This window comes from Fukomys damarensis, unplaced genomic scaffold, assembly GCF_012274545.1.
Source record: "Fukomys damarensis isolate Sample0158 unplaced genomic scaffold, DMR_v1.0_HiC HiC_scaffold_37, whole genome shotgun sequence".
NCBI lineage: Eukaryota > Metazoa > Chordata > Mammalia > Rodentia > Bathyergidae > Fukomys > Fukomys damarensis.
In genome coordinates this window covers 1,803,515-1,817,825 of record NW_022900949.1, presented here as the reverse complement: position 1 = coordinate 1,817,825, position 14,311 = coordinate 1,803,515, and the positions used below count along the sequence as shown (strand labels likewise).

At 56.3% G+C, this 14,311-nt stretch overlaps 1 protein-coding gene and 1 long non-coding RNA gene across 2 annotated transcripts; both read right to left on the bottom strand.

The window, feature by feature from the left end:
• Positions 1 to 6: 6 nt before the first annotated feature.
• LOC117284460 lies at positions 7 to 4,310 on the bottom strand. The gene is made up of 3 exons (XR_004515557.1): positions 4,273 to 4,310; positions 288 to 499; positions 7 to 190 (listed from the first exon to the last, which is right to left on the bottom strand). It is a non-coding gene; the product is annotated as an uncharacterized LOC117284460 (long non-coding RNA).
• Positions 4,311 to 4,325: 15 nt separating this feature from the next.
• Pgpep1 (pyroglutamyl-peptidase I) lies at positions 4,326 to 8,494 on the bottom strand. Its single transcript, XM_019204888.2, has 4 exons — positions 8,416 to 8,494; positions 6,433 to 6,530; positions 5,652 to 5,884; positions 4,326 to 4,974 (listed from the first exon to the last, which is right to left on the bottom strand). Exons 3-4 carry the CDS (start codon positions 5,855 to 5,857, stop codon positions 4,782 to 4,784), a joined length of 399 nt encoding a protein of 132 aa, XP_019060433.1. The 5' UTR covers positions 5,858 to 5,884; positions 6,433 to 6,530; positions 8,416 to 8,494; the 3' UTR covers positions 4,326 to 4,781.
• Between the last annotated feature and the right edge of the window lie 5,817 nt (positions 8,495 to 14,311).

The window sequence follows — 14,311 nt, the reverse complement described above, 5'->3', positions numbered from 1 at the left end:
GGACCCCCAGGGCCCGGGAGGAAGCTGGCCAGCTGAGGCCGAGAGGCCCACACGCTCCTGACCGGAAGCTGCCTCCCCGCCCCCGCACCCCGTGACTGTGACCGTGACCGAGGTCAGGAGGCGCTTGCTGGATGCCAGGCCCCAGGGGCTGAGAAACTCTGTGTCCTGAGGGGAAACCGAGGCCGTCCGCCTGACCAGAGGGCAGAAGGGAGAACACCCAGTAAGACCGGGGCCTCTCTCGCTCCCCACCCCTGGTCCGAACATGTCTGGACAGGTCTCAGACCCACCTCATAAACTCCTGGGGTCGCCAGTGCCAGAGGAAAGAGCCTGAAGGTCAGAGTCTGCGAGGACAGAGACTCATTGGCCCCATTCACTCTTAGCTAAACTCTCACACTCAGCGAGTTTCCTGGATGACCTTGGTGTCTCCTTCCAACCCTGGGGTTTTGAAGCATAGGTAGGAGTTCTCCAGGTTTAGTTGCAGGGCTGGGGGTGGTGTTTCCTGGAACAGGAAGGCATGGAGAAAAGTGAGACTGGCTGGGGTCAACAGAAGGAGGAATAGGGGCTCCTGTGCCCATTGGGGAGACTTGTTTTCTCCAGGGGTCCAAGGGGAGCCATGGAGGGTATTAGAGACCCTGGAGTCTGGGACCTGCATCTCTGAGTGAGGTTGGGAGTTCCCAGCCACAGCAAGGAAAACATTCTTTTTTCTTTTCTTCATTTATTTATTTAGAGAAACAATCTCACTATGGCACCCAGGCTGACCTTGAACTCTGAGAGTCTCCTGCCTCAGCCTCCTAAATGCTGAGAGTACAGGTATGCACTACCATGCCTGGCATAAGAGAACTGCATTGAATGGGGCCAAATGCAGCCTTCCCAGGTTCCCCTGGCGTGGGCCACACTGTCCTCAGGACCCTTTCGTCACCCCCACCCCGCCTCACCCAGTGTTTCCCAGCACAGTGGTCATCCCTTTTTTTTTTTTTCTTTTTGGTACCGGGGATTGAACTCGGGTCCTTGCGCTTGCAAGGCAGGCTACCAAGCGCTGAGCTAAATCCCCCGCCCTTTTTGTTTGTTTTTTGAGACAGGGTCTCGTTATGTAATTGAGACTGACCTGGAACTCACTATGTAGCCCAGGCTGGTCTCGAACTCACCGCGATCCTCCTGCCTCAGCCTCCCGAGTGCTGGGATTACAGGCGTGCGCCGCCAGACCTGGCTACAGTGGTCACCTCTTGTTTTCCTTACTCTTGCTGTGATTTGGGACACACCTGCCACCTCCCAGCATTGCTGGGCAGGGAGACACAAGGGACCCCAGGTGACCCTCTGCTCCTTGTGGCCTCTGAAAACTCAGCTGCTACCCGGAGTGCTGTGATGGTTGGCGCACAGGCAGCGGTGGGGGGGGACAGAAGAGATGCCCGGATGTGGTGGGGGTTGGGGGTTCCAGAAGAGGAGAGAAGAACAGCTTGTGGATGGAAGTTCTCTGTAGCAGCTGCATGGATAGGAAAGAGCGCACAGGCACTGACCCTGGCCGTGGTGTATGGGGCCAGACATTCCATGAGCGTTCTGTCATGCTCGGAGTGGCAGGAGGCGGGTGCCTCACACTCACTACCAAGAATGCACTTAGATAACATCTGAGCCCCAAGCTGCTTTGTGGAGCCCTTACCTGCCGTTCCCACCATGGCCTGGGAAGTGCTTACTTGCCACTCTGGTCCTGTGACCTGACCCCCCCTCTGCAATGGGACAGGGTTAGAAGCTCAGAATAAACTGCTTTCCTGCTTTCCTTTAAGGAAAAGTCTTTCTTTCTTTGGTACTAGGGTCCGAACCCAGGCCTTCATGCTGACAAGGTCTTGCTAGGTCAATAAGTTGCCCAGGCTGGGTTTCAACTTGAGACCCTCCTGCCTCAGCCTCCCAGAGTGCTGGATCACAGGTGTGCACCACTGTGCCGGGCCTCAGGGTCCTTATTTTACGTGGACAAATTACTGATCCAGCAACAGCTGTGTGCCAGGCTTCACAGCGGGGGCTGCAAAAGCTGCATCTTGCTGAATTGTCACAGAGGTGGGGAAACCGAGGCTGACAGAGGCAAAGGGAGAACTTGGCCCTTTGGGGCTGCGCAGGGCTCCTGGTGGCTTCTGAAGGTCTCCTCAGGACAGAGGGAAGGCCGGTTCCCACAGTCTTCCAAGAGTGCCACCCAAACCACACTTCACTGTGCCTCCAGCTCCCCACAGTGCTGGCCAACACGTGGGCCCTCGGGCGCATCAAGATGCAGACCGCCACTGGGCAGCCTGTATATTGCCCGTCTCCACATTCCCGAGGCTGAGGCAGGAGGATCACAGGCAGAGTGGGTGACAAGGTCCTGTGGCTGCCGTCTCAGCTGTGGACAGAGGCTGGGACCTGGGGTCCCCTCTGTCTCAGTGCCAAGGCCACACATGGCACCCGTGCAGCCCCTCACGGTGACACACATAGGATGCCAATGTCAAGCGCTTTATTTGCTTTCTGGGGTGCCAGGCTCAGGGTCTCCTAGCCCCTCTGTGCAGGGGCTCCCCACTCGGGTGCTCCAGATCAGCAGCTGGGGTGAAGGAAAAGCCACACAGGGCTCTGGGGACATAAATCACAGTTGCCTTCGGCAGCAAGGGTTTTTCCTAGAGGGTTTCAGTGGGAGTAAAAACCTGAGATGCTGGGGTGCAGACACCGCGGGTCTGCGGGGCAGGTGGAAGGGCAAGGGGCTCCCAGGCTGGGGCACAGTGTGGAGAAGCCCAAGGCAAGGCTGGCTCCTGGTGAAAGAGCTCCTTGAGATGAGGAATGATGCTTCTGTCGCCTCACCTAACGGGGAGGCTGAGGCAGGAGGATCTCAAGTGCCAGGCCAGCCTGGGCAACACGGAGAGATCCACCTCAAGATAAAACTTTTAAAAAGGGCTGGGGAGCAGCTCAGTGGTGAGCACTTTTGGAGCACATGTGAGGTTCGGGGTTCCCTCCCCAGGAACCCCAAACCAATAATGAGAGGTGTCCCCTCCAGTTAGGTAGGACAAAGCCCTTTTCTGCTGCCCACTATGGCCATGCCCACCCAGCAGGCTCAAGGTAGGGGCTGGGGAGGAGCAGAATAGGGCTTTGCGTCTGCCATCCCCCAAGGACTTGTGGGTTCAGGCTCGCAGGCAAGGGGTGGGGAGGTCAAAGGTCACCCACCCCTCCTCCACCCCTGCCCAGTCGCCCCAGAGGACAGTGAGGTGTAAGGGGATGGGGTGCACAGGCTGGCCTGGCTTCCAGCCACAAAGCTCACAGACGAAGGCATCCTGGAGCCAGGCAGGGCGGCGCAGGCCTATGGTTCCAGCAGTCAGGAGGCTGAGGCAGGAGGGCCACAAGTTCAGGCCCAGCCTGGGCAACTAGGTGACTGTGAGATGCCCTGACTCAAAATCAAAAATAAAAAGAGCTGGGCTTCTGCTGCAGCCGCCATTGAAGAGCTGCCCCACGGCTCTGGGCCTCAGTAAGGGCCGCAGGGGACCAAGCAGGCCCAAACAGCACACACGGGCACATCCAGGGCTGTGTGGCTCGGCCCCAGGAGCGGCCATGGAGCTGCTCGGGGTCCCCAGGGTGGCGGGAGGCACAGGCCGGGCTGCCCCAGGGCGGTGCTCTGATTTCCCACGAGTGTCTGGGACGGGGGCGACGAGGCAGGGACCTGGTGACCCGGGAGGCTGAGATGGGTGGGCGGAGTGGACGTAACGGGAGGGGGGCGCAGGAGCTGGATGCGGCCCGCAGCAGGAGATGGCAGCCGCAGCTGCTTCCACGCGGGAAAGGGCTCCTGCTTCCTGCACACGGGCCGCGGGTCTAGGCCGCCCAGGTCAGCCTCAGCGCTGCCCACAGAGTTCAAAGGCGGCAGGAAGCGAGGTAAACCTGGACTCCCGGGAGCCACCCAGAGGTGACCCCAGAGACAGAGTTTCAGAAAGTCCCCGGCTGACCGGCTCTGTGCCCCTCAGGTCCTATGGACCCGGTCTTGGTGGCCGCGCCCTGGGCCAGACCCTGAGGCCCGCCACTCGGGCCAAGGGGGGCCCTGTCCCTAGCTCCAAAACAAAGACGTGAAGTCTGAGGTTCGGTTTTGGGGCCAGAAGGCAAAAGAGGCCACATCTTAGGAAAAAGACACTTTTGTTGTTGGCTAAAGCCAACATTGCAACCAAGGGCGATATAAATTACTGCATCCGAAATGTAGTGCTATTGCTTTGAGAGAGGAGAAACAAAGGAGAAAAGGGACAAGAGAAAAGAAACAAAAGAGCCGGGTGTGGTGGCACACACCTCAGGTCCCAGCATTCAGGAGGCTGAGGCAGGAGGATCCCTGTGAATTTGAGGCCAGCCTGGGTTTTGAGACAGAGTCTCAAACAAAAACAACAACAAAAGAAAAAGAAAACAGGAGAGGGAAGCAAAGGGCCAACCAGCCCTATCGGAAAGCTGGGCCCGTCAGGCTGCCCCTCTCCGGAGGCGTTTTAGGGACTAGGTTCTTGATGCGACTTCACATCAGAGCAGTCAGGGACAGACAGACTCTGGGGCTCTTCCACCAGCCGACTTGGAAAAGCAGATCCTGGGTGGCTCGGTCGTGGCCCCGGCAGGCGCAGACCCGTGCCGATCCAGGCCTGCCAGCCTCTGGCCCTGAGACACTGGGAAAAGGGCGAAAGGTCTCCAGCCGCTCGCTTCACGTCAGCCAGCGCTCTTGCTGAGAAGAGGGGAGAGGACGTGGGAAGCCGATCCGCCGCGGAGGGCTTGTCCCTTCCACCCTGCTCGGAGAGGTGGCGGGCGGCCCGAGGGCCTCAGTGTTCGTGGCAACAGCTGATTTTGCCCTCCGACTGCTCCAGGACGTCCAGCATCTCCTCGATGATGGCCCGCAGCGCCCTGCCCAGCTGGTCTGCGTTGTAGGGCTTGCCCAGCGGGGGCACATGGACGAAGGCCGAGCGGCCGTGGCTCTGGTACAGAGAGGTGTAGTAGGTGAAGTCACAGAGGTACCTAGGCCACGGGAGAGAGCACAAGACGGGGGTCAGAGACGATGCGCAGCGTCCAGTACGGTGTGGATCTCACACGTCCTCCGGAAGTACGGTGACAGCCTGGTCTTCCGGCAGGGGCACTACGGGAGGCCCTGGGGCCTCTAGGAGGCGGGGCTTGGGACGGAAGTGATGTCATCGGGGCGTGGCCTCGCGCGGAGGGAAGGTCCCGCCGGGCTTCTCGCTTGCCTTCTGGCTGCCGTGAGCCGTGGTGCTCCACCCTGATGCTCCGGCTGAGATGCTCAGCCTTGCAGCAGGCCCAAAAGCATGGGGGCAGCTAATCATGGACTGGGACCTCAGAAGTATGAGCCCAAGTCGATCTTTCTTTTCTGTTTGTTTTGAGACAAGGTCCTGCTATGTGGTCCAAGATACCCTTGAACTCGCAGTGATCCTCCTGCCTCAGCCTCCTGAGTGCTGAGATGACAGGCGCGCGCCACCACACTGAGCAAGAGTTGGTATACGGAACCGGGGAACAGGGTGTGTGTCTGTGATCCCAGAAAGCTACAGCCACCGAGAGTGGACACAGACACCAAGGGCTCATACACTCGGCCCCCAAGGGCCGACAGCATGCACGCGTGCCAGCTTGGCAGATGGAGGGGGAAACCTGCTCTTGCCCACCCCACGGGGCTCACCATGCCCTACCTGCCAGCATCCTGCGAGATGGTCACCGACACATCCAGCCCCAGGGTGGTGACCCTCTTGCAGACGGCATCCATGTCGATGATAGAGTCGATGCTTTCTGGCCCGTCCTCCACACAGCACTGGGAGCCGGGGCAGAAGCGGCAGTTGTCCAGTCCCTTGTAGCCCTTGTTGTGCCCACATTTCTCCAGTGTGACCGTGGTTGCCATGCCTGACACCCCAACATGCACCACCAGCTGCAGACCGACAGGGAGGGCTTAGCAAAGCCTGGCTGCCGGGCTGTGGGTGCTCCCGGGCCGAGGAGAGGGCAGCATCTTCACTGGGCTTTGCCTGGGGTTATGGTTTCTGACCTCTTGCTGCTGGAGCAGACCCTGCAGTCACTCTTGCAGAAAGGTTTGCCAAGCAAAACAAACACAAAGGTGTGAAACAAGCAGCACTGTTTGCAATTACAAGAGAACACGGGACAGCTTCGCTGTTCAGGGTGGGGCATGGTGGTTAAGCAAATAAATAACTATGCTGCTGTTAAAATGCCCAAGGCAGCTTAGCGGGAGTGATTGGCAAGACGCACACAGGGTGATTGAAATATACTGTGAATGTTTACATCTTTAGAACGTTACTACAGTAAAGACACGCTGTTATGAATTCCCATCTAAATCCTCCCTTCTGCTCCAGCCATATATCCAGCCACCCTGGCCACTTTCTGCAGCTGACGCCATGTGCCACCCCAGAGCAGGGCGGGTTCACAGGGACATGAGGCTGTCCCCATCCACTTTGTTCACCAGACCTGGGTCAGGTGACTTCTGGCTCTTCCCCAAAGTCACAATGACCACGAACTCCAACATTTGATCCATGCAGGACATCAAGGCAGCCAGGGCAGTGCAGCTAAAGACACACAGGAAAGCCGGGTGTGGTGGCGCACGCCTGTCATCCCAGCACTCGGGAGGCTGAGGCAGGAGGATCGCCGTGAGTTCGAGACCAGCCTGGGCTACACAGTGAGTTCCAGGTGAGTCTCAACTACATAGTGAGACCCTGTCTCAAAAAACAAACAAACAACAGCAACAAAAAAGACACACAGGAAAGAGGACTCCAGAGTGGCTGCAGGAAGTGGTCAGGATGACAGGATGAGTGTGTGTGAAGCAATGGGAACCATTTTGGAGGGGATTCATGGCCGTGTGACTTTTACTGTAAGCGTCTTTAGTTTAGCCATTTGCCACTTGTTTTAATCACACTCCCTATGGCCAAGTGCAAAACTCCAAGTAACTTTCAGGAACCTAGCCTAAAATTTACCAAACGTGTAAGAAAGACAGTCATTTCAGTGTCATTTATGAAAGTGATATTCAAAACCCAAACAGCAAAAGCCCAGAAACAAACATATGTGGTCAATAATTAAACAGTGGCCATGCTAATTACAAAAACTTACCCTGGAAATTATGTTTTTAAATGGAATTTTTTTTTTCTTGGTCCTGGGGATTGAACTTGGATCCTTGCGCTTGCAAGGCAGGCCACCGAACCGCTGAGCTAAGTCCCCGGCCCTTTAAATGTAATTTTGAGAGTAATTTTCTTTGGTCATTAAATGCTCATGGTATAAAAATTTTTTTTTTTCAGTTTTTTGAGACAGGGTCTCACTGTGTAGTTGAGACTGACCTGGAACTCACTATGTAGCCCAGGCTGGTCTTGAACTCACAGCCATCCTCCTGCCTCAGGCTCCCGAGTGCTGGGATGACAGGAGTGCGCCACCATGCCTGGCCTCTATATTTTTTAAAAGCAGGATTCCAAATTGAATAGTTTAACTTCCTTTTGTTTTCTGTGTGTGATTTCACACCATGAACAACTGTGTCAAGATTTAGAATTTAGGCTGGGCTGGGCATGATGCCCCAAACTTGTCATGCCAGCACTTGTGAGGCTGAGGCAGGAGGATCACCCTGGGCTACACAGTGAATTCAAGGCCAGCCTGGACTATATAGGGAGACCCTGTTTCCAAAAAATTTAGATTAAATTAAGTTTGGGCCAGAAGCTGGGCTTTGGCTCAGTGGTTTTATCCCTAACATTAGGGCAGGAGATCTGGCTGTTTGTAAAATGATGTAATCGTCTGGTGACCTCTCTTGGATCGGATCCCACCCTTATGCAACATGTGACTGGAACACACGTTATGTTTTTAACTGCAGGACCACAGTGGAAGGAAAATCGAAGCCACAGAACCAGGACCCCTCTGAAAGCCATGCTGACTCCGGCTGGGCCGGAGAAGCCGGCACCTTAGAACCAAGACTCTGGCTGGGGTGCAGCTCAGCGCTGGCAAGGCACCAGCCTAGCATGGGCGGGGACCCTGGGCTCCAGCCCGGCACCAGTAAAGAACAGAAGCCAGGTGTGGTGGTGCGCGCCTGTCATCCCAGCACTCTGGAGGCTGAGGCAGGAGGATGGCTGTGAGTTTGAGGCCGGCCAGGGCTCCATAGTGAGTTCAAGACCAGCCTGAACTACACAGCTAGACCCTGTTTCAAAAACCAAAACAAAGCAAAAAGCAGAGAGAGAGAGAGAGAGAGAGAGAGAGAGAGAGAGAGAGGAAGAAGAAGAAAAGAAAAACAGCTAAGCATGGCAATGTAGGCCTGTGATCCCAGCACTTGAGGCTGAGGCAGGAGGATCTCAAGTTCAAGCCCAGCCTAGGCAACTGAATGAGACCCTGTCTCAAAATAAAATAAAGCAAAGGCTGGGGACAGGGCTCAGTATGAAGGCCCAGAAACCACCCCAGTGCCACAGGGAAAGACTCACTCACCTGGGGGCTGTGCTTCTCCCAGAGGGCAGGGATGAGCCTCTGGACTGTCTTATACTCCACCGGGATCTCGTACACATGCAGGTCCACGCGGTCCCCCAGCCCCAGCTTCTCCAGCTCCTGGGGGCAGGCAGAGGGTGGCATGGCACTGTCCGGACCCATCCAGGACAGCAGGATCGCCTGCCACCCGCCCTGCAGCTCCCCAGCCCCTCTCGCTCGTGCCTGCCCGGAAGTCGCCTGCTGCTGTCCCCACAGCCACCTGGGTGCGGGCCCTGCCTGTGTGACCCTGGGAAGGACATTTAGCCTCTCAGCCTCAGTTTCCCATCTGTAAGAAGGAATACGAAGAACTTAGCTCCCAGGAGAGGTGGCAGGGACCAAGGCGGCCGGTTAACACTGCGAGTTCCGAGCCCAGCCTGGCACCATGTGAGTGTTCAGATGGTGGTGGCTGCCATTACTGCTCAGGCTGACCTTGAGCTCACAGCGATCCTCCTGCCTCAGCCTACTAAATGCTGGATGACAGGCGTGCACCACCACACCAGGCTTGCTAAGAATTATTTTTAGGCATGGTGCGTGGTTTACACATGCACCCACTCTTCAGGGAGCTCCCAACAATATCAGGGGTGAAGGGCTTTAGGAGAGTCACAGAGGAGGGTAAGGTGCTACATGCCTGTAACCCCAGCACTAAGGAGGCTGAAGCAGGAGGAGCTCCATGAGTTTGAGACCAGCCTGAGCTATACTGTGAGTTCAAAGCCAGCCTAAACTACATAATGAAACCCTGTCTCAAAAGAAACATCAGGCCAGGGATATATCTCATTGGCACTGTGCCTGCCTTGAAAGCCCAACATCCTGAGTCCGATCCCCAGTACCACCAAAAAGTAAATAAATAAAATTAAAAAGTAGGTCCTTGGCTGGTTGCAATGGCACACCTCTGAAATCTAGGAGGCTGAGGCAGGCGTCTCTCAAGTTCAAGCTTAGCCTGCATAGGTCAGTGACTTAGTGAGATCCTGTCGCAAATTAAAATGTAAAAAGGGCTGGGATACAGCTCAGTGGTGACACCTGCCTACCCTGTGCAGAGGCCTGGGTTCCATCCCCAGCTCTACAAAACCAAACAGACAAATAAATCAGGAGGTGGAGCTGATTCAGATGCTGCTCGGGCCCAGCCATGTGACTGACGGGCTGGTGTCTCTTCGCTTCTGAGAACAGGGCACCCCCTGAAGCCACTGTGGACAGGTCCCGCCCACAATTCCTGCCTCCCACCCTGTGACACCAGCAGGGGCCTGGGGGCTTTGCCAGGACCCTGGGCCAGGAACGGACACTGATCAGCTCCTGTGTTGCACACCCAGTGTGTTATAAGCAAGAGAAACCGGACCACGACAGTGACCCCTGGGCTGTTTTTTCTCTTAAAGACAACACAGTGGGCTGGGTATGTAGCTCAGGGGCACAGCGCCTCCCTGACAAGCACCAGGTCCTGGGTTCAATCCCTGGTACCCCGCTCCCAAGTACATATTACGCCATTTGTGGTGGCCTATGCCTGTCATCCTAGCATTCAGGAGGCTGAAGCAGGAGGATCGCCACCAGTTCCAGGCTAGCCTGGACTGCATAGTGAGACCCTGTCTCAAAACATACAAACAAAAAGACAAATCAAAGGACACAAAACCCACAGGCAGTAAGAAAAACTATGGGGAGGAAGCTGAACACGATGAGGCATTCATGTAGTCCCTGTTTCTTGGGAGGCAGAGGCAGGAGGATCACCTCACCCGGGAGTGAAGGCCAGCCTGAGTGACCCAGTGAGATCCCACCTTGGGGGGCAGAAAATGGGGGAGGGGGGCAGGTCAGAGATAAAGATAAAGAACCTGCCTGGCATGGGTGAGGCCCTGGGCTCCACTCCTAGCACCACACAAAAGAACTAGAAAAGGATAAACTGGACTTTACCAAAACTAAAATTATTGAAAAGGAGGCTTTTCCAGGTGTTCCGTGGCCAGACTGCGCCACCTTCTGGACAAAGCGAGAACAGGCAAAGGGCGCAAAGAGCAGGAAGCTGCGGCCCAACTCTGAACCAAGTCAATGTTTCACAAAATCAGAGAGCAAAACAACAGCGCTGGGGCCCCTCGCTGGCCCCGCACGTCCAAGGCCACCCCGGGACCCGCGTCTCGCTGCCAACTGTGCATCTTCATGCTGTTAAAACAGGGAGGAGCCAGCCAGGGCCGGATTTGAAATCATCCAGCTGTGGAATTGCTTTTCTCCAAATATGATGGGAAATCTAAAATCTAAACACTCGCTTTGGTGCCTCCCCACCAAGCCACTCAGTTCGCAGGAACTTTAAATCTGCAACAGACAGGCCACGAGGAAGGACAGGAAAGACCCTGGGCCAGCCAGGGAGGAGGGGATTCCCAGCTGGCTGTGGTGGTGCACTTTGGGAGGCTGAGGCAGGAGGGTCGCAGGTTCAAGCCCAGCCTGGCCTGGGCAACTTGGTGACTTAGTGAGAGCCTGTCTCAAAATAAAAATATAGGGCCGGGGATTTAGCTCTGTGGTTCCAACACCTGCCTGGAAAGCACAAGGTCCTGAGTTCAACCCCCAGCACCATAAATAAATAAATATATATATAAAAAGGACTGGGGGTCAGCTCAGTGTGAAGGCCCTGTGTTCCGCCCCTAGTACTGAGGGGAAAAACAACAGGGAAGACTCACCAGGAAAAGGAGAAGTGGGCAGTCTGTGGAGGAACCCAGACAATCACAGAGTATCTCCACCAGACACTTCGTTTTCTTGCTAACTTATCCAGGCTGAGGTGGAACTATGAATCCTCCTGACTCAGCCTCCCCAGCAGCAGCCATTAGAAAAGGACCACACGGTGGTTCAACACACATGTCCCAGCCATGGGACAGCTAGCAATCTGTAAGTAACGGCTGCCAAGTACAGGGTCCCGAGGCTGCCCAACATGTCAGATTGTGCTCTCTGTGCTGAGTTGGTTTTAGGAAATATGCAGTGTACTATTTAGGGGACAGGGCCGGCTCTTCTGCAGTTCACCCTCATTTGAGGCAGAGAAAAATTCTATCTGCAGAGAAAGACACGTGTAAATAAGTTTTAACACCTAGAGGCTGGCAGGGTGATACACGCCTGTCATCCCAGCACTTGGGAGGCTGAAGCAGGAAGACCATACGAGTTTGAGGCCAGCCTGGGCTACACACCAAGACCCTATCGAAAAAAAGAAAAAAGTCTTGGTACTCTGGGAGTCTGAGGCAGGAGGATGACACGTTTGGGCCCAGCCAGGCAACTTAGTAACTCAGTGAGATCCTGTCTCAAAATTTAAAAAATAACAACAGGGCTAGGAGTGCAGTTCAGTCCAAAGGCCTGGTTTCAACCCCCGGGACCAGTAAAATGGGGTGTGCGGCTCAGTGGTAGAGCAGCCCTGGGGTGCATTCCTAGTATCAAAACCAAAACAAAAAGAGAGAGAGAAGGGGGCCGCTTTCACTTGTTCGGAGCTTCCCGGGGCGTCAATGTAGTGGCACCAACTCAGCGGGAGGAGGCAGTGTGGACACAGAAGCAGCAGCCACCCCAGCAGCCTTTGTGGGCTGCTGAGGCCCGGAGACACCAGCCCCGGGAGCTGCCTGCCTGCTCTGCACTCTGCAATGCTGGGGTGTCCCCCACACTGGAGAGGAGCTGGGGTCCGGATCTAGTCACAGGTGGAGTGGCTTTATTCATTTATTTATATTTTTGAGGTGGGGTCTCACTATGGAGCCCAGGCTGGCCTCGAACTCGAGGCGCTCCTCCTGTCTCAGCCTCCTGACAGCTGGGATGACAGGCGTGAGCTCCCACACCTGGTTTTGCATCCATTTTTTAAAGGGGCAGCCGGGTGGGAAGGGCCAGAAAGCACAGTGGAACAGTGAGGAGGCGGTGGGTGTCATCTGGCTCTGCGTTTTGCCCGAGTTTCAGCAGCACAAGGGACCTTGGGGAGGGGTGCGGGGCACCTCAAGTCCTGCCCCGTGGGCCGGCGCCCCAGTGCATGCAGCCCCCAACCCACTACCTGACCAGACCCGCACCCGCGCCCAACTGGCTCCCGTGACCTCACCACAAAGGCCCTCTTTGTCTGCTTGTAATACCCCTGGCAGGTCTAGACGGGCTGTGTGTAATTGTCCAGGACGACACCGCGCTCCTGACCTGCTCGGCTGGGACTGCTGCCCACAGCTGAGCCCCAGGGCCCCCGGCTTCCACACCCACTGGGCCAGGCCACCCACTGGGACCGGGGCCACAACACAGGGGGGACGGGGTGCTGGGAAAAACAGAAGGGGACTCCCGCTCCGCCACCCCACGGCTCTGCCTCCCCAGCGTGGGGACAAGTTCTCCCAGGACACGGGAAGGGACAGCGGAGAGAGAAGCACCAGGAGAGGCAGTGGAAAAGACCGAGGTGCAGGGCCAGGTGGGGTGGCGTTCGCCTGTTGTCCCCAGCTACTCAGGAGGCTGAGGCAGGAGGATCGCTGTGCGTTCCAGGCCAGCCTGGGCTACATAGGGAGAGTCGGTTGCACAAACCAAACCAAAGAAACAAGAACTTCCGACAAGAGAATTCTCAGCAGGTACCTTTGGACTCTAGAGTGTTTTGTTTTTAAAGGGAAAGGACTGGATGGGGAACAGCTGAGCACCTTTTCACCCCAGGCCCAGTCAGGACTTTTCTTGCACCACCACTGTCAGGAAAGAGCAGGAAAAAGACACATGGGTTGGAGCTGAGGGGCACCGGGTGGAGGAGAAACCGCCAGCCTCTGCCAGTCTCTGCCGGCCACTGCCCGGGCCCCAAAGCTCTGAGGATTTCCAAAGATTGTTTAATTGATTTTTCTCCTATTTACATGCAGATGCAGCGTCTGGGGCCCAGGAATTCAGACGCTCTGCTTTGTGTCCCTGAGCCCCGTGAAGGCTCCTGTCTGAAACTCCACAAAGCCGGACACCGGAGTCTGCAGAGACATGCTGTTTCTTTTTGTCTGCGGCTCGGGCCGGGCAGGGACAGGGTCCCATCTGTGGGTCCCCACCCGGCCCTCTCGCCACTCCGACGACACTGACGAACTGGAAAAACCCAGGGGCGGGCGCTCTGAGGCCTGGGGTGGGAGGGCCACATAATGGGGTCCGAGTGGGTCTCCCAGCAAATGCAGCAGGCTGGGCGGGGAAGCGGGGATGCTCTAAATCAGCCGGCCAATGGGCCAGATTAATGGCATTTGACTGCAGCCACTGCCAAGCTGATTTTATAAAAGAAGAAACATTTTTGCCTCTCTGTTCATTGTTCCCCAGGCTGCCCCCACCCACCCTGTGCCCATCTGGTATGAAATGGGGAAGATCCCACAGGCTGGGGAGGCCCAGAAAGCCACCCCCTCCCCGGGTCAGCATGCAAGGGTTTCCTCCCCTGGCAACTGGGTAGTGCAGCGAGGGTCACTGCGCCTCCTCCTATGAGGTCAAAGACACCCACTCCAAGAAAAACCTGTCACTGGCCAGGGGTGCTGGTGGACACCTGTCTTCCCAGCACCGGGAGGCTGAGGCAGGAGGATCGTGGCAAGTTTGAGGCCAGCGTGGGCTACATCGTGAGACCTGTCTCCAACTCCCCCCACCAAAAGAATGACCTGTAGTCACCACACAGGGATGGCTGGGGGGACTCAGGAGTGCCAGGCCCCCAAAACAAACTTAACACACACACTTGGGGCCAGCTACCATCTGATATGTACAGATTTGAGCATTTCAAAGACTTTCTAGGGTGCCAGTTGTGGCCAGCAGGAGCCGTTCCAGGCTGACTCCCCACACCTGAGTTACCTGGACTGCGATCCAGCTGGCATTCACAGTGTGCTCCCCAAAAGGGCCGAACCCTGCAAACACAGAGAAGCAACACGTCACCCACCAAGTCATCCTGCCAAACTGGCCCAGGCCA